Raw genomic sequence first — 19,203 nt, 5'->3', positions numbered from 1 at the left:
CGTATATTTTTAACTTAATTTATTTTTAAGCATTCTTAAAGCAGTTTGTGGTAGAAGGATTCGCTTGTTTCTGTGCATGCAAACCTCATTAGAGAGTTAACCAGTCCCAGTGAACTTAGAACAGAAACTAGGTTTAATTAAAGTCCTCATGGTATTAGCAGGAACACCCTCTGGCTACAATAAGGTATTCAACTTCCAACCTCAATTACAATTGAATATTTACTGTGCTATTGCCAATTTTGATAAAGCCCTGACAATATTATTAATTCAAAATTCATCCTCATTTCATTACCTACTTTGTGTCTATTAGTAGAGTCAAAAAATACCACTCAACTAGTAGGTACATAATTAAATAGGAAACAAACGATGGAGCAATGACTTAAACATAATTATGACTTCCTATAACACATAATATATGTGCACTTAAATTGCATATCAATCTATACTAATATAATAAAGAGGAAAACTTTGTTTGTTTGATTTGGTTGTAATGGATTAACTCAAAAATATTCTTTAACAGCTAGTTAGTAACATATGCTATATTTTATCCTGGTGCGGGCAGTAGCTCCCACGGGACGCGGGTGAAAATGCGGGAAAACGGCTAGTATTTTATAAATTGCATACATTGCATAATAAAATTATTCAAACTTTTTTATCAAAAATGGTATACTAGTTCATCATTCATCGCACCGAGGAGCTTCCAAAAATGGTAGATCAGAGAGAACATCCATCAAAGAGTTCCATTCAAAATTGAAAGAACTATTTGTTTGTCTTATTTGCTTCCCTCGTATGATTGATGTCCCTTATGCAGAGGGCTGCCGTTTAAATAAAACGTAGATTATATTTGTATGGGAATTCGTATAATCTTTTTTGCTTCAAGTTTATTTGGAAAACTGGCGCGTTATAAATGTTTCACATTAAATTGAAACACAGTGTAGTGAATGTATTCAAGAAGCTGGGTGGTACGCAGGAGACCATATTGTGCCATGGACTTACTGTATTTTTATCAACAACGCGAAGTCAGTCAATTCACTCTCCGGGATCTTGTTCTATATTCAGTTGTTAAACGTCTTACGTTTCAGACAAGAGTTTGAAAAAGTCGAAACAATAAAATTGCTGCAGTATCAACCAAAGGTGCATAATCCTTCTTTGACTGTCGGGTAAAAATAAGGTGAAAACCCGGGACTAAGACATAAATTCTCCAACAAACGGGTCGTGTTGTAAGTCCAAACTTTGTACGAAGAAATTAGCTCGGACAACTTGTGCCAACTTGTTTCAACTGAGAGTGTTTTCTTTGGTTACGAATTCCTCGTGTACTTTTGAATTTATTTTCGAGTTTCAGTTACAAATGTTGTACGTACCTTTTTGGTTCGTTGCTATGTACGTATAATTTTTTTTACTGGAGATTGTCAAGTTTTCGGTCATGGATACCTACTATACCTGTCAATTTACATATTTCTTTATATACCGATTTTTACATGATTTCTGCCTTTTTGAGATGACCGCAATGGGTGCTGCGAAATGGAATAAAACCTATGCATGTTCCTACTGAAGCCCTTTTTGCAGTAGGGCCGCGGTAACTCTTTTGAATAATTCCGCAGCCCCGGAACGACAAATGAAAATTAAAATCGGCGCTTCACCTAGAGTATACTTGATTTTTTTATTTTTTACTTTGCACTTATAATAATAACAGAGTTTCCATAATACCTACATTCAAACAAAACGAAAACCTGGACAAATGAAAAATCTCAACGCCATAATTACCCTTATTTCAGTTAAAGTATTTCCACTGGGGTTTACTTAAATCAAATTTGAGTGTAAAATGAACTTGTAACAGGGTTGTGAAACTGTCGGAGCGTGGCCGACCGCTTCTAAATCCTATTATTTTCATTTACAGTACAGTTCTCTTTATGTTTTTAAGGTAAAAGTTATATAGTAAGGGATAGAACCTAATACCCCTAGATCATTGTGATACAACGGACACTATTTTCTAGGCCACTATTGAAAAGTTCTTGAGATATCTCTGAAACTGATAACCAAAACATTAAATATTTCACTATTGGAGTGCTGCTTTATTACCCAAAGAAAAGGAGTATCCCTACGTAGTGCGTCATGGAAACCCTTTAAAATACAATGTTAAATGAAACGACCAAAATAGGTATTGAACTGTTTCACAACTGTCGTCCGTAAATGAGTTATACCTCTAGAAAAAACAATTAAACCAAATAAACAGAAGTCTAGTAGTTGGTAATTCCACGGGTTGAACCCGTGGAATTACCAAACAATTTTGCCAGCTATTGTAGAGTACAGCCCGTGACATGAAATTGATAAATCAACGATGATTACCGTTCATGTTTGATTGGATTTGAATGCGGACGTCAATTGACGTGCGTTGGTACCGCAAATGTTAACTTCATTTGAATACTGGAATTTTGTACTTGAATTTAAGGATATTGAGAGCATTTTCAGTTTGGGATAACATGTAGAAACAACGGCAAACTTGTGCATAAATGCATACCCGAAATGGTAGATAAAAGAAAAGTATTTAATTAGAACTTTAGGTCATATTTTCTACGTTTAGGGCAATATTCGCAAAATAGATATTCATAAAATAGATAAAAGCTTTTTGTAATCGTCTGTCGACCAAAACTTAGTTCCATTAAACATTGATTAGTATAAGTTCGTTTTTCGGTTCTCAATAACAGTTCGTAATAGAATCTCAGAACAGAGGATCTGTTACTAGAAATTTAGATTTTAGGCGTCACTTTTGGGCATGTTTTGGCACCGACAAAAACACCTCTGCCTGACCCTTAGACTTCAGGACTCACAAGCGTGGCTATGCTATTTACAGCCCTTACCTACCCTAATACAATTGACAACTAATCAAATCTCCTAGTAAAAGCAAAGTTGTAGCAACAATAAAATGATGTTCGGTCAGTCGAGACAATCCACTTCACTTGGCCACAACAAGTTGTTAACTTGTGGACAAGTTGTGACTTGTTCCCGTACGGAGGTTCCAAGGCATTGTTACTCAGAATAGAATCCACTGCACTTGGTTATCTCTTGTGGGTTGTTCGGGCATTTAATTAAGAGTTGTGACTGTGTTGTTCATGTGGACTTTGTCTACTTATTTTTCTTGGTTGGTTCTACGGGACTGGAATACGAGGTGGGAACGTTAGTCTTCAGTTCTTACATATTATTTTGTGCGGCTGTTACTGAACCTCTGAATAAAATGGTTAAAACTTTTGTTGTTTATTTGGTAAACTCACTCAGGCGTAGGTACAACTTATGTTTAGAAGAGCTATCATATATTTGTATAAATGCTACCATCTAAACGAAATAATTTACTACTAAAAACCTGGTACTAAACCAAGTAGACATATCCCCTCTTATTATAAAAACTGCCGCAAGTAGTGGTTTAAACCCGACTGAAGACGTCTTGGTTTGTTACGGTACTTACGATAGTCTTTACATCCTTATTACAAAACGTAGACTAAGAGAAGACTGTTTAGTATTTCGATTTGTCTATGGTTCAAATAATATCCACAGATTATAAGCAACAAATATTTAAATCATTCGTTCAATCGTTCCGAATTCTATGCGCCGTTCCTTTTTACATTATTTTGTCAAGTCTATTTTGATGAAAAATAAATAACTATGATAATAAAAAAATATTACTTTTTATTATTTAAAGGTAATTTTATATTTCTAGTATCTTTTAACGATATACATGATTCAATTATTATCTTTTAAACAACTATCGAGTTCGCGCGTATAACGGAACGTCAGCGCGCGTATCCGAGTTATGTTTTGTTTTTAGGTTAGAAATAATTTGGATTATTTTCATCCCGATTTAAATGATTAAATAAGACGTTGTGCATCTAATTAGAACCTCTTCAAAATTAAGTGCACAATAACTTACACACAGAATATCGTGTGCATTAAATTACCATGATGAAACATTTGAAACAACATAAAAGTAGAAAATTATATTTTATTCCGATGTCTATTTATACAGTCAAATGCACTGATACATGTTGGACACTGTTCTTCATCACACAATCTTGTTCCCTTTCTCATCTAGGCATTTTTGTACATTTTAGCAAGCTTCCAGTCTTTTACAAACATTGCATATTACTGGCAGAGATACGGCGTGCAAAACGCCAAAATAGTCTTGAATCTGTAAATAAACAATAGACTGTGTGATAATCTGATATATTTTCGGAGTTTCATCAAAATCTATGTGGTAGTTTATGCGTGGAACATAAACAAACATCCATAATAAAAACTTTGACTCGTATACAATTAATTAGGATGTTTTGGCAACCTACTTGCACTGTAAAGGCTACTTACTTTTTGGCGAGCCCAGTTGAGCATCATAGGATCTTCCTGGATTATCATCATGCATTCAATTGACTATTATTTCGAAAAACGTAAATCGATATTTATATCGAAAATTGTCGTCAGGTAATTTGAAGAGATTTTGTCGATAACGCATTCTGTTGGGTCCCCGGACACTCTCAATAGTATTCTAACACATCCAAGTATTCCAAATCACACATATTTATGTCCACTTTCGTTTTTTTCATCACAAAACAAATAACCTCAAAAGTAAATAATGTCGGAATTTGACGTTTGTCGACTAAGTACTGCAGTTAAACTAGGGGGCTCGATGGTTTATCTTTTGTACTACAGATAGTAATAGGACTTGCGATAAACTGCGTTTTGTAATAACGTTTTTTCAAGGTCGTACTTAAAGGTGGATTAAAGGTAGTACAAAAGCCGATACTTATTTGATACCGCGTTTTATAATAAGAGGGATCATGTTTACTTTTGTGACCTGACGTTTTACACATTTAGGTAGATACACTTTGTAGAGCAGCAGTCATAAAATAAAATACACAAAGCAAAGTGCATACACCTGCACATAAATCCATGATTCATTTAATTTAACATCTGAAGGTTTAATTAAAATATTTGCATACTTCTACTATAATTTTACAACGTTGATAAAGCTTGGAAATGCTAAAAATCTGTTCACTGACAGCTATGAGTAATACAGACAAGGTAAAATTAACTAAGTTGTGTTATAAAATACGTTTTTACGAGCGTTTAAAACTTTAGCACTTGGCTATCTAATGGAATTTGAGCGTTATGGAGGAGAATATCGCAAGGGTATTTTACAAAAATGGGTAATGTGTTTTTTTTTTATATGGACGTGCATAAGCACTTGTACTAGGTTGAGATTAAAATAAAAGATCTGAAAGAACCAAATGAACTTCTAAATTAAAAATAATCTTTTTAATTTGATTCATGATTATTTATAGGTTGAAATCAGTAATTTTTGAGATTATCACCTACCTACACAAAGTAACTCTTCAGCTTTATCATATTTGTGCGGATAACTGTTTACTAACTAATTTACTAAGCATAACTATCTGATTCCTGCAATCTAACCTGCATACCAAGCCAAGACAATAAAAACTAGGCTCCCATTCCTACCATAATTTATCCAAGTCAGTTAAGCCGTTATAATGTGGAACTCGTAATAGACAGACAAAATCACACCCTAATGTTAGACAGGATACTCCAAAAATAGTGTAAGTGGCCTAAAAACTAAACGACAAAGAAGTTCCGAAAGGAACACTACTATCCAACGCCATTAACTGATCATAAGAAATAAATGTCATGTAGAAAGTCTGACGCCACTGGTAATAGGAAAGGACTTTGTCAAGATGACGAGAACGCGGGAAGGGCGGGACTGTCCTCCGCGTCTAACTAAGACAAATGAATAGATCCAACAAAATGAATCCTACTTGCAACAAAGCCCTTATCACAAGGCATTACAGTTCAATTTCGAATGACATTCATTACTCAAAATAATACTGTGCAAATAAATCAAAAGCAATCAATTAAACAGATGACATCTTTAAACAAAATTTTATTCTAACTGTCTTATAATATAATTGTCTTTTAATAATCTTAATTAGAATTTAGGAATGGGAACATTTATCAATTCTTCGTAAGGTACTGCAAGGAAGAATTTCTCGATGGTCTTTATTGCTAATTCTACTGCGTAATCTACGATGGGTTTTCCGAACTCTTCGGCCACTGTCCTCCAGTTTTCGTTTAAGAATTGAAGCACCGTTGTACCTGGAATTGAAAACAGTTTCTATTAATATATGTGAAGATTCAAAAAAATAAATAGGGATGAAGTATTTTGATGGTATTGAAATAGAGAAAATTAACAGCATTAAACCTTGATAAAGTGATAATTATGAAGTCGGATAGACATCAGTAAAATAACCAGCAGTTCTCAAGTAGGTCAATAGTTTTTATTACGCCTCAGCACATTCACGGATATGCACATCTTGATCGGCACAGGATTTCCTTGGAGGATATAGCGTTGGGGACAATTAAGTAAAATAATTGCTATTGTGGCTCATTGGCAGGCAAGTGAATTGAGGACAACGCCACACTGTTCCGATAATTGCGAAGTTTTAGTAATTGGTCGAAGTTATTATAGGTATATGGCAATAATGAATATTGTTTTTCTACTTCAGTTCTCCTGAATATTACCAGTTTGTATTTTGGTATATTATTAAAATTTTATCCTACTTTCACTGTTATGATCTTTCGAGGAATCATTGTTGGCTGAAGAAAAAGTGTTTGCGGGGAGATATATAAGTCTTAAAAAATCCTTTTTTACTTACTAAGTTCCTTGCTTTCCTTGAAGAGATTCTTAAGGTCAAATGAGACACGATCTCCGTAGTCAAAAGAGTACTTGTAATTTTTCAAAGCGAAATGATTGACGCCTTGGTCGTCTTTTATGTACTTTGTGTTTATATCGACCTTCATTCTGAGATTGGCTGTAACAAAAATGAGACGTTAAAGTCAAAATTGTTCTACGAATATGTTTTTACAACGGGGTTAATTAAATTACATACTTGACGATAAAAAATGTAAATAAGAAGAATGTGGGTCATAAATGATTTGTTTCGATTGAAAAGTAACAGTGAGCAAAAAACAAAATTAGGGATTGTGGCGAAACGTTATTTTACCCCAGAGATAAGCAAACTTTTCTCAAACTTTCTCAATGGGATCTTAAAAATGCATAGCATAAAAATAGCAAATATCTTCATGTTTAAACAAACAATCATTTACACAACAATTTCTTAATCATTCCACAAACTGCAATGAAACGAACGAATTTCAAAATGCAAAGCTGTCAAACTTAAAAGGGAGATAAAGGAAAACTGTAGACATCAGCAACTGTTGAATTATTAATAGCAGTGTTACTTACTCAGCTTTACTTTCGCGTCTCCCGCCCCGTCAATGGGGAACAGGAGAATTCTTCCTACGGCATCGTAAGTACCCTTGATCGTGAGGTTGCAATGGAAGGCCAGGACGAAATGACGCTTTTCAAGCTCAGACCTGGAAAAAAATAATTGGGGGTTTTTTAATACTGTAGGGTTATTTTGTGAAGATATTTGCTCGAGGGCAATTTATGTAAGCCTACAGAAATTTATGAATGTCTCAAGATGAAGACTAAAAGACGAGTAAGTAAAAACCATAACGAAAAAATATAACACTCCATCATGATGGAGTTGAAAAAATAAACCTGTAGAAAAGATTTACTTTCTTAGATAGATAGATAGATAGAATATTCTTTATTGTACACTAATAACAAACAAACAGAAGGACATAACAAACAAGTAGTAAACGAGTACAATAGGCGGTCTTATCACTGAATGTGATCTCTTCCAGACAACCTTTGGATGGAGTCGATCTGTAAAGAAATACATTACGGGTAGTATACTTAGCGTACAAAAAATATTATTTTATTATTTATATCAAAGAAATCAAATAAACAATACATACACATATATAAAGAAAGTAATACAAAACAAAAATAGAAATACATAAGAAGGAGAAGCAGCATTACAGAGCTAGGTAATGATTCTTCACCATACTCTTGAAGACAGCAAGAGACTGTGCGCGCCTGATAGTCACCGGCAGTGCATTCCACAGACGAGTTGCCTGAACAACAAACGATTTGTCATAAAAAGACGTGGAATGCACCGGCATCTTCAGTTTTAAGTTCTCTGATGACCTTAGAGACCGTGAGTGGGTGTCACATACGAACTCAAAGCGTTCTTTAAGATAAGAAGGTGTTGTAGGGTGGAAGAGAATACAATAGAGCAAAGAAAGTATATGAGCATTCCGACGAAGTCGTATAGGAAGCCACTTGAGTTTAGTGCGAAATTCTGAAACATGATCATACTTGCGCAAACCAAATATGAATCTTATACAAACATTTTGAAGTCGCTCAAGTTTATCTAGTTGGTCCACTCTGAGGTCAAGATAGCTGGCATCGGCATAGTCAAGGATAGGAAGTAAGAGATTGTGCAAGCGCAATTTTCGTGGCAGTGGGTAGAAAGTTCCGCAGCCGTCTCAGTGATCCTGCAGAAGCAAATAACCGCCTACTGGTTTCCTGCATCTGTGAATCCCAAGACATACTGCAGTCCATGTATATCCCCAAGTTCTTAACCTTCTTACTGAAGGGTATTTGGACGCCATCAAAAATGACTTGCGGGAGACGAAACCAGTCAATTCTTGACACCATCCGTGAACTAACGATAACAATGAGCTGGGTTTTTAATGGATTTACGCTTAGTCCATAACTCCTACTCCACTGAGCTATTTCATTAAGATCTTTATTTACTGTCTCAATAGCTTCTGTTAATTGATCTAGTGGAGCCTGTGAATAAATCTGAAGATCATCTGCATAAAGGTGATAGGAAGAAAGTAGTTTATAAGAAATTGAATTAATGAATATAGCGAAGAGTAATGGGGACAACACGCCACCCTGCGGCACACCAGCAGTCGTTTCACACCATGAAGAATATTTATCTTCAATACGAATACGTTGCCGGCGCCCGTACAGGTAACTATGAAACCAATGAATGACCGTTGGAGATATGTTAAGAGAGCGAAGAATGGCAAGCAAAATATCAAAGTCAACGGTATTAAACGCATTGCTGAAATCCAGCAGTGCAAGAACCGTTAACTTTCCACCTTCCATGCCCAGTCTGATGTCATCCGTAATATTTACCAAGGCTGTTACAGTACTATGACCAGGACGGAAACCGGATTGAAAAGGATTGAGAAGTCTATTCTTGGATAGGAATGAGCTTAGCTGGTTATGAATGAGACGTTCTAGGACTTTGGAAAGGAATGGTAATATGGAAATAGGGCGATATTCGGAGAAGGATGTGGGATTACATTTCTTTGGGAGAGGAATAATTTGGGCCTCTTTCCAAGCTTCTGGAAAGACACCGCTGTAAATGGAAAAGTTTAGGATGTGACATATGACAGGGAGGATTTCATCAAGGATTGGGAGGATCATTTTACGGCTGACACAGTCACTTCCGACTGCATCGGAGGTTATGGATGTAATGCTCTTCTTAACATCACAAGCAGCAAATTGATTAAAGACGAAAGATGAATAATCAGGGGATGGAATGTTAGAAAGATGGTTTAAAGTATTTAACTTTGTTGTTATGTCAAAGTTAGACGACGATGAGAAATGTTGATTTAATAAGTTGATGTTAATATCTTGAGAAATATTTTCACTACGAGACTTTCCAATCCCCATTGATCTAAGAAATCGCCAGACTTTGGCTTTAGTATAATTATGTAAGTTAAAAACCTAAAGATGTTGACATAATCTTGAGTCGTCTAAACTTACTTTGTTTGATATACCTTTGAAAGTACAGTAATTCAAAAATAACGATGATACTACAACCTCATCTCGTCGGGACTGCGTAAAATATTCAAACAAAGTTTCTACTTAATAATTGAAGTTTGTTTGTGAAGTTGGAATTCTTTACTCGTAATTATGACTAAGGGATGAACCTCTTAAAAATAAAAGTTTATGCTACAGGTATTAAAGGCTATGGTTACTCGTTTATTTTGACTAGCATTCACTGCGGACGTATTTTTTGTGCAAAAGGAAGAAACAGCTTATGTTTATGAATATAGAACATTAAATTGGAATTAGTGCAAACTGCATATTGAATACTGAAGAGCAAGGTCAGTAAATTAATGTTTTGACTTTTATAACAGTTTTTACATGATGTTATTAAATTTTTATCAGCCGTGTAATTACGACCTTCATTTTTTATACTTTTAAATTAGCAGAAGTTTTTTTTTCATATGTATTCTAGGAAGTACAAGTTAAATTAGTAAACAATATGCAAATTAGATTATAAAATAATTTTCTGTTACATATATTGCTTGTATTAATTAGTGACGCATATAATATTAATTTATTTGAAGATTGGAAATACCCAATCCCTTCGGGCTACAAACTTCCTGACAACATAGAAATATGAGAAAAACACCAATAAATTCTGAATACCCCTTTGGTTTCCTCCCTCACGAATATTGAACAAACAAATAAAAATTGATTTGTGTTGCAACAGTGTATAACTCACTCACGAGAGAGCGACCTACATCTATACTAATTTTATGAAGCTGAAGAGTTTGTCTGTTTGTCGACTTGAACGCACTAATCTCATTAACTACTGGTCGGATAAAATAAAAATACATGGTTTGATAGCCCATTTATCGACCAAGGCTATTATACCCTGCTATTATACCAAGGATACAATTATATTCAGGTTTGTGGAGAAGTTTCTACGGGACTCGGGTAAAATCACTAGTAGAAGCTAGTAACGTGATATGTGAGAAGAAAAAAATTGAACTAAACTATCTCTAAACTAATCCATAATCTAAACTTTATGTTATAGTGGAAGTAGGTTGCTAGGAATGCTTGTAAAGATTCATAGACAAAAAAACTAATTTGTAAAGTTGTTTGCGCTGTATCCAAACATTAACGAACTACATAATTATTCATACGTACCGACAATCCAGATTTTATTTTGCCTGATATTTTATGCTAGACATTTCAATGGAAGAAAAAACCTGCTGATCCTGTCTTAAAAATATCATAAAAATTATTGAGACTGCCTACAATAATACCTATACCTATATTTTCAATGGCCTTGACTTTTTCAAACGTAGCATGTACACATATTTAAAGTGGGTAATTTTCCAATCGTATATTTTGTTACGAGAAGATATTAAAGTGTCTAGAATATTTTAGAAATAACAGATGGTTAATAATATTTTCTTTATGTAGCAAAGGATCTGACTAATATTTTGATGGAATTGTAATAAAACCAGTTAGTATTAAAATTAACAAAATAACAAGTTTGACAAAGTCCAATAACCCAATATACTATAAACTGACCAGTTAATTATAATTCCTGTTGTAAACATCTTATTATTACTAACTGATAACTAAACATAGTAGTATATTGAACCTGAACAGAACTTCAGTAGATAGAAATCATCATCATCCTCCGAGCCTTTTTCCCAACTACATATGTTGGAGTCGGCTTCCAGTCTAACCGGATTCAGTGGAGTACCAGTGCTTTACAAGAAGCGACTGTCTATCTGAGTAGATATAAATATACAAGCATTTAAAATGGTCTATAAAGTTACTGTATGTAACATCTTGATGAAGAATTACCCATATATTTGTACTTTAGCTTGCCTTCGATTTGCGTTGCCTTTGTGTGTTAGGATTCTCTTAGTAAAAAGCGGAGTATTTGTGTTTGAGATGAAAGGCCTGTCTATTTGACAGACACACTAAAAATACTAGTTTGATTGTCAGTCTTCAGCTTCTTTCTACCTGTTACCCCTGTCAAATGAAAATCACGGATTATTATGCTTATTGCGACAGGTAGGAAATCCTTATTACATACCTAGGTGGATCCACGTCGGCCCATCCGCGGATTGTCCTAAGCACTGCTTAACCTTTGATCGGTCGGAGCGGTTACTTGAGGAAAGGTATAGTGTAGAGGTATGATAAAAATGGAATATTAATTGGCATAAAAAGCTGGTATGTACAATTTTATTGATTACGGTATCAGTATAATTGATCATAACTAGTCCAATGTGAACAGGGCAGTTCTGTCTAAAGCCTTCGCTTAGAAAACCTTACAATCTATGAGAAAATTACTGACACCTCTTATGCATGTTTTTCAAGACAAGAAAAAACTATAGCGAGATTTGTTATATTTTTTGTTTCCACTGTCATTTAATTCTCACGCTTATCATTAACGGAACCATTTTTTTATTTAATGTCATTGAAGGTTTCGCAATGAGTTTTGACTTTAATTATTTTTAATGATGGGTAGTTTTTTGAAACTGAAGGTCATGGTTTTGACCACTTCCTCTAAATCACATATTTCCTGTCCTAATCTGTTTTGGTTTCTTTGCAATGGGTATTTTACTAATATATCAGTTGTTTGTTTGATAGATGGAACTAGGTGTGAAATATTTGGAATCACTTATCCTTAACCGATTCAAAAACCGAACCATATGTATTCACAAGAAAACCTCTAATTAAGGGCTACGACAAACACTAAATCGAATCCTATACCATTGATTAATCTATACCACCTCATGAACTACCCTTTGTCAGCTTTCGCGAATCACAACCTTTTGTTTTAGCCCTGGATTGCTAAATGCAGACGACTTAATCCAGCCTTCATTTGCAACAGCTTTTTGCAGTTCATTGAACCCGTCCAAGGAACTAGTAGCGATCTCATTTGCAATTGCACAAAGGTTTTAAATAAGGTTGAGGAAGTAATGAATGGCTAACTTGTTTAAATGTATTTTTTAATTTCTTGTAGAGTGGCGCGACTGAATTCGATGATTATATTAATATTTCTGATTTATTCATATGTATGTCGCTAATATAAAAAAAAAAGTAGAAAATCAATTGTGTCTCGATCTGCGCTCCGACAAACGAAACGGGTAAAGATAAACAACTAATTTATGCTTAACCAGTTTCATTTTTTTTTGTTACATATCTATATATTCGTTACCTACTCTAAGTTATTTAATGTGTTTTGATATTAAAATCCAGCGTAATGCTTTTATTTCAGTCTTAAATTGTTCTTAAATTAAGAATGTTTAGAGATTTATCTCATGATGTAACCGTGGAAACCAGTTTAAAGATTGTTAATTGCACCTATCATTAAGCTATTATGTGTGTGACAGGTATTATACATTTTTATATACATTGTAATCTTTCTTAGTATTTCTGTGTACAATGTTTTATTTTTTTAACTTTATGGATATAATTTAAAGAATCTTTAGTAATTTTTTAATAATTATTTAGATCAAGTTTACTTATAAGTAAGTATCTCAGTAATGATTGCTATCTTTACATTTACCACCATAAGTGTAAATCTGTACCTACTTAATTTATAAATGCTAAAGCAAAAATGAACCAAAATTAAACTGATTTAAATAGGTACAAAGACTGCCTAGCCCGAAAAGGATAGAGGCTACTTTTTTGCGGGAAGTGGTTTCAGACGTAGGTGAATCCACGAGCTTCCTTACTGTTACTGTTACAGCCTTTTTATCGTCCCACTGCTGGGCACAGGCCTCCTCTCACACGGAAAAGAATTGAGCATTAATCACCACGCTTGCTCAATGCGGGTTGGTGATATCAGACTGAATAGTCCAGGTTTCCTCAAGATGTTTTCCTTCACCTTTTTATCAGCGAGCTTCCTTAGTTTATTTATTTAGTTATAATGAACACTACTACACATCCTACTATATTTTCCTTACTTTAATTGTACGATAGGTTATTATAAATTGCCTTGGATGCTGTCTGTCATTGAATGTGATGCAAAATAAAATTATTATTATATTTTATGGTCACTTTAATGGCACTCATAAGGAGCAAGGCGTTAGATGTAGTCATTCTGTTTATATTGTAAACAAATCTCACATAGGCACATTCAAGTCTACACAACTCCGTGATAAAAGTTCAATCATCATCTGCCCAACCTTTTCCCAACTATGTTGGGGTCGACTTCCAGTGTAACTGGATGAAACTGAGTACCTACCAGTGTTTTACAAGGAGTTTTTTTATGTATATGTCTATTTTAATTTATATGCATAGCAAAGTCAATCGATGCCTTAAAATAACTCATTAAAAAAAAAACTAAAAAAAGATGAAAAAAAACTTACACAACATCATCCACAATGCATTTCCTGAAACCATTGACTTTCCCTTGGTAGAAAGTGAACGTCAAGCCACTCAGAGGGACGGACAGTTTCTCAATAGTGAAGGGATCCAGGACTGGCACTCCAAGTTCGGGAATTCCTTTGACAAATTCCGGGATTGCGTCTTGAGTGGACTTCACTAGACACTCTCTGGATGTCTCGTTGCAGGGGTGAATATAGTCAGCTGGAAATAAACAAATGAATGGTGAATGTATTGCCAAAAGATAGTTTTAAAAGGAAAGGTATTATGGGAATAGAGGAAAACTTGCCAGCGGCAGATCAATCTTTTGAACGGTTTCTTAAGATCTTCAAGACTTTAAACCGCTAAAAACAGTAGTGATGTCTGGTGTTTCAGGCTACACGCAAATGTTTTAAACTGAAATATCTTCTCTTATATCGTGAGTAATAGTAGAGTTGACATTTTTAAGTTGAATATAAAATAAAGTTGGCTTAATACGGTGTGTGTAAACAAAACAGATTTTCATTGGATAACAAGAAGGTTACTCAATCGCCCAAATTAGGAATCCTGAATATTACAGAAACATCGATATCCCTGAAGATTATTTGATAAATGCCATTTATGGTAAGAAGCACGCAAGGTATTCATGATCGTTTTTAACCCCCGACGCAAAAACGACGGGGTGTTATAAGTTTGACGAGTCTGTGTGTGTGTGTGTGTGTGTGTGTGTGTATGTGGCATCGTAGCTCCCAAACGGATGATCCGATTGTAATGCGGTTTTTTTTGTTTAAAAGGTATGTCAGTCGGGAGTGTTCTTAGCTATGTTTGGTGGAAATCGGTTCAGGTCTTCAAGGTCATCAGCTCGTTTGCTAGATGTGATAGGAATGTTACACGCTCAGTTTACTTGCAAGTATATGTGGGATCTGAAATTTGAAACACTAATGTCTTTTGGAACCACTGAGCTGGTCTGCTGTTAGGGCACGAAGGTAGGAGACGTAACCCTGAACTGCCTTTTAGTAAACCCATCGAGTTTGGGCTCGTTGAATTTGTCTTGACGAGTTCTCTTCATGTTTCTGATTGACGAGAACCTGATGCTGGAAATGGGATGTGGCGGATGAAACCCTGGAATGCCGGAATGAAACGGATAAACCGATTTATATTTTTGCTGAAAATCTAGAATGTCCAAAGGTTAATCTTTATTGTTTTTCGAAATCTCGACATCTCATATAGCGACCCCATCTTAAGATAAAATAAATTAAATGAAAGAAGGAAAAATTAAGGAGCTCCTTTAAAAAGCATGAAATAAAATTAAATTATAAATTTAAAAAAACCCCCGACCCAAAAAAAGTACGAAATAATTATGACATAAGGTTAAAAACGCTAAACCCTATAAAAAGCAAAAAATAACTTTTATCACTACGTAAACTAAATTTTGACGTGTCGGGGGACCGCTTTTTACCTTCATAAATACTTACATAAAGCAAATGATACCTACCTGATTACAACATTCGTTTAAAAAAAAAAAACACGTATCTAAAGTAATGAATTAGAGCGGTCCCCCGACACGACAAAATTTAGTTTACGTAGTGATAAAAGTTATTTTTTGCTTTTTATAGGGTTTAGCGTTTTTAACCTTATGTCATAATTATTTCGTACTTTTTTTGGGTCGGGGGTTTTTTTAAATTTATAATTTAATTTTAATATACGTTCTTAAGGGAAAAATGCGTTTTAAATAATATCTAATAGATAAAAGACAAGACAACAAGTAAATTATAAATATAATATTAAATAATAGCAGCAACGGCTATTTTTTTTAAATATTACAACCACATGAAATACGTTGCAGACGTTTATTTTTGTAGGTAGAACAAATGAATTTGTGCATGACATAATTATTATGAAATAACCAAGACAACCGGATCGTACAATGTCAAGGCAGTATAACTTTAAAGTTTTGTTTAAGTGATTAAAACGTGTTTTATTTTTAATCAATACTAGCTTATCGTTTTAAGTGAACTTGACAGAGAAATAAATTAATAGTATCATACTATTGGTTTGCGTTTTATTTCCTACTACATTCACAGTAGTTAGTACTTGAATAATATCTTACATTTCTCCATTTACACATTTATCATGTACCTATGTATGTATAGCTCGTCTCTCGAGCCTTTCCCAACTATGTTGGAGTCGGCTTCCTTCTTATTATTCTTATGTTTAACATTGATCTAATCAATGCTATATGACTAATAAAGACTTAACAATATAATTCACAGACTTACAAATATCGAAACTTCAACATTTAAAATGTTAGCACGCTTTGGTATGGCATTTGACAAATACAGACAAACATCAATGCAATGATGATTTATGTGATGCACTTTAGAACTTTATGGGAAACACGTGCAATAAATGGATTATCTGCTGTTTCAAAATAAGTTACAAAGTTTTATTTTAACTTATCTCTAAAATAATGAATACAATTAAAGCATGTTAAGGACCCCAAAGCCAGCTGGAACGGATAGGAATGCCATCTGAATCCCCTTCCGAAACACTTGATAAATCGATTGAGAATCATGTTGAGAGCAAAATATTTAATGTGTGGGAATGTAGAAGAAGAGGACGACCAAATTAATTATGGACGTATTACTTGAAAGACGGTAACGCTAGAAATAATTTCACTCAACGTTTCCCAAGTCTTAAGAGCATTATGATAAGGTCAGGAGGACGATAAGGAGAAAGACCTAATGAGGGCCTAAAGACAGCCCTGTATCATTTAAACAGCAATAAAATTTGTATTTGGAACATAACCTAATATTTACTTGCCATCCATCGAAACATTTGACATTATGCCAAAGGATTGGCAGCATTGCCACTTTTGATGGCAATAGGCCAAAGGCCAATAAAAACTACGTTTACTTCAAAGGTGTCAACAAAATATTTGGATAAGAGTTTTCTGCGTTAAAGAGTAACAAGCATTAACACTCATCACACCCACACATTTACGTTTATAATATTAATGTGATATGATTATAATTCGGGCAAACTAATCCCTATCAGACTAACACATAATGTAGCCCAGAAAAATCTTGTTTCTTGGAAAAGTTCACGCTCACGATTAATACAACTGACCTAACCTAACCTTTGTGCCCAAGGACTACCGCCCAATAATAACATGATATTAATAGATTACGATTATTACAAAAGAAACAGGATTTTTAACGACAATAATTCCATTAAAAATATCCTTGGCAATTCCAATTTTAACTTACCTACCAAAACTTGACCTTACACTCAATTAATTTAAAATTAAAAAATCAATCCATTTGTTTTATTCTACGGAATTAATATACAGCAGTAAAGTATTAATATTAGAGGTCAAGTTGAACAGGGGTCATATTTACAAACTAGCCAAGTTCAAGATTGTATTACAACAAATTATAATAAGCTCAATACCAAATAACTTGAATAAGTTATAACGTTTAAACGTTAGTCACTCATTATTAGCCGTTTGGCGCGGTTTTATTCAAGACACGAGATAACCAATTTTTTCTATCACCGTTTAACATGAACTATCTATCTGACCACCTAATCTCAGTGACCTGGGTAACCCAATACCCCTTGGTAAAACTGGTTGTCAAACTTACTGGCTTCTGACTACCCGTAACAACTGCCGATGATGTTGATGTTTTAATGACAGCTGGGATTCACCAATTTAACATGTCTCCAGAGACCAGGTTTTCCTATCTACGGACCGTCTACTAAAACCACTCGTATGTAGCTGTTATTTGATAACGAGCTTCCTTTAGGGGACTACTTCCAGTAGTATGGTTAAATATGACACTTGGAAATTACCTAATACGATTTTTTTGACCACATCACACGTATCACCATTTTTCATAACTTTGTGAAGGTAAGAATAAGCATTACCTTTGTAAATTCTTTCTTTCCTGTCTTCTTTCTTTTTTATGTGTGTGTACAAAAATTTAAAATAAATAAATAAGGAAATAAGTTTCATATATATGATTGATTAAAAACTGATTTACAAGTAATTCTAGATTAAGATACCAGGAAAGACCTTCTCATTTTATTCAGGCCTATACACGTGGATATCACAATATCAGGTTTATTTTAAGGATCTAAGGTTGGGAAGTAATTGCTGATTACCTTGATTTTATCGGAAACTGACGCATGTTGATAATTTTTTGAATAAAAAAATACTTAATTGATGGATTTAAGAAAAAAGAAAAAATTACTTGTATAGGTAAAATATTTTGTATTCTCGATATCAAAAGCATTTTTAGGAAGGTTAGATAATAAGGATTATTCTTCGACCAGTCTAGAAAACAAAAAATCTTCAAAATATCAAATGATTAAACCATTTGTTGCAATAAAAAATTCAAGAACTATTTAGGACTGATAAGAAGAAATACTAGCAATATTTTTTTTATATAAAGTTGAAAGATGTTTTGAATGGGAAAGTAATAAAAAAAACTTACGTGCCAATCTCGCATATCCATTGCAAAACAATAAAACGAAACAAAACAAAATACTACCGACTGGCACTTGAAAGCCCATTTTCGGCCAGCACTATGTTCAACAATTAAAGGAGGTTTTACAACTGTATCGTCAACGCGCGAGTATTACAGCTATATATCGACTAAACGTAAGACTATTATGAGACCTTCAACTGCCGACATTGTAAGCGGACGAACGCTCCGAGACGAACCTGTGTGCGACCAATTAACGCTATTAATTCTGTAATTAGCGCTTAGATAGAACACAAATACATTCGATTCGATAATATTTCGAAAAAATCGATTTTGTAAGACGAATTTTGGTTACATTGGAAAATATTTTGCAGATGATTCGATCTTCCTTGTATAACTCTGACTTTAACTCGTTAGAGGGTATTTGTTATAAACAAACAGATAAAAAAATGTTTTTACGATCATTCAAAACAAAGGTTAATTAAAAGGTATGTGCTGAGTTAATTACCTTGATTTATTAATATATTTTTTGGCTATCATTATTATTTCAATTAATTTTAAATAACAACATCAACAACGGAAAATATAACGTATAAGTATTAA

General features: G+C 34.1%; 1 protein-coding gene and 1 long non-coding RNA gene across 2 annotated transcripts; both read right to left on the bottom strand.

Moving 5' to 3' along the window:
* Positions 1-3,976: 3,976 nt before the first annotated feature.
* Positions 3,977-4,829, bottom strand: LOC135117177 (uncharacterized). The gene is made up of 2 exons (XR_010276679.1): positions 4,354-4,829; positions 3,977-4,180 (listed from the first exon to the last, which is right to left on the bottom strand). It is a non-coding gene; the product is annotated as an uncharacterized LOC135117177 (long non-coding RNA).
* Positions 4,830-5,926: 1,097 nt separating this feature from the next.
* Positions 5,927-18,781, bottom strand: LOC110377498 (circadian clock-controlled protein daywake). The gene is made up of 5 exons (XM_021336423.3): positions 18,610-18,781; positions 14,119-14,338; positions 7,304-7,434; positions 6,714-6,869; positions 5,927-6,153 (listed from the first exon to the last, which is right to left on the bottom strand). The coding sequence occupies exons 1-5, from the start codon at positions 18,686-18,688 to the stop codon at positions 5,987-5,989; spliced, it is 753 nt and encodes a 250-aa protein (XP_021192098.2). The 5' UTR covers positions 18,689-18,781; the 3' UTR covers positions 5,927-5,986.
* Between the last annotated feature and the right edge of the window lie 422 nt (positions 18,782-19,203).

Source organism: Helicoverpa armigera, chromosome 7, assembly GCF_030705265.1.
Source record: "Helicoverpa armigera isolate CAAS_96S chromosome 7, ASM3070526v1, whole genome shotgun sequence".
Classification (NCBI taxonomy): domain Eukaryota; kingdom Metazoa; phylum Arthropoda; class Insecta; order Lepidoptera; family Noctuidae; genus Helicoverpa; species Helicoverpa armigera.
Note: the sequence above shows the minus strand (reverse complement) of the source record. Positions and strands in the feature narration are given on the sequence as shown.

Excerpts from the sequence above, each read along its gene's own strand:
- LOC110377498 (XM_021336423.3), bottom strand. The coding sequence starts at position 18,688 with ATGGGCTTTCAAGTGCCAGTCGGTAGTATTTTGTTTTGTTTCGTTTTA. Across the intron at positions 6,870-7,303 it reads AGACGCGAAAGTAAAGCTGA|CCAATCTCAGAATGAAGGTC; the intron begins GTAAGTAACACT and ends TTTTTGTTACAG. Across the intron at positions 6,154-6,713 it reads CAAGGAAAGCAAGGAACTTA|GTACAACGGTGCTTCAATTC; the intron begins GTAAGTAAAAAA and ends TTTCAATTCCAG.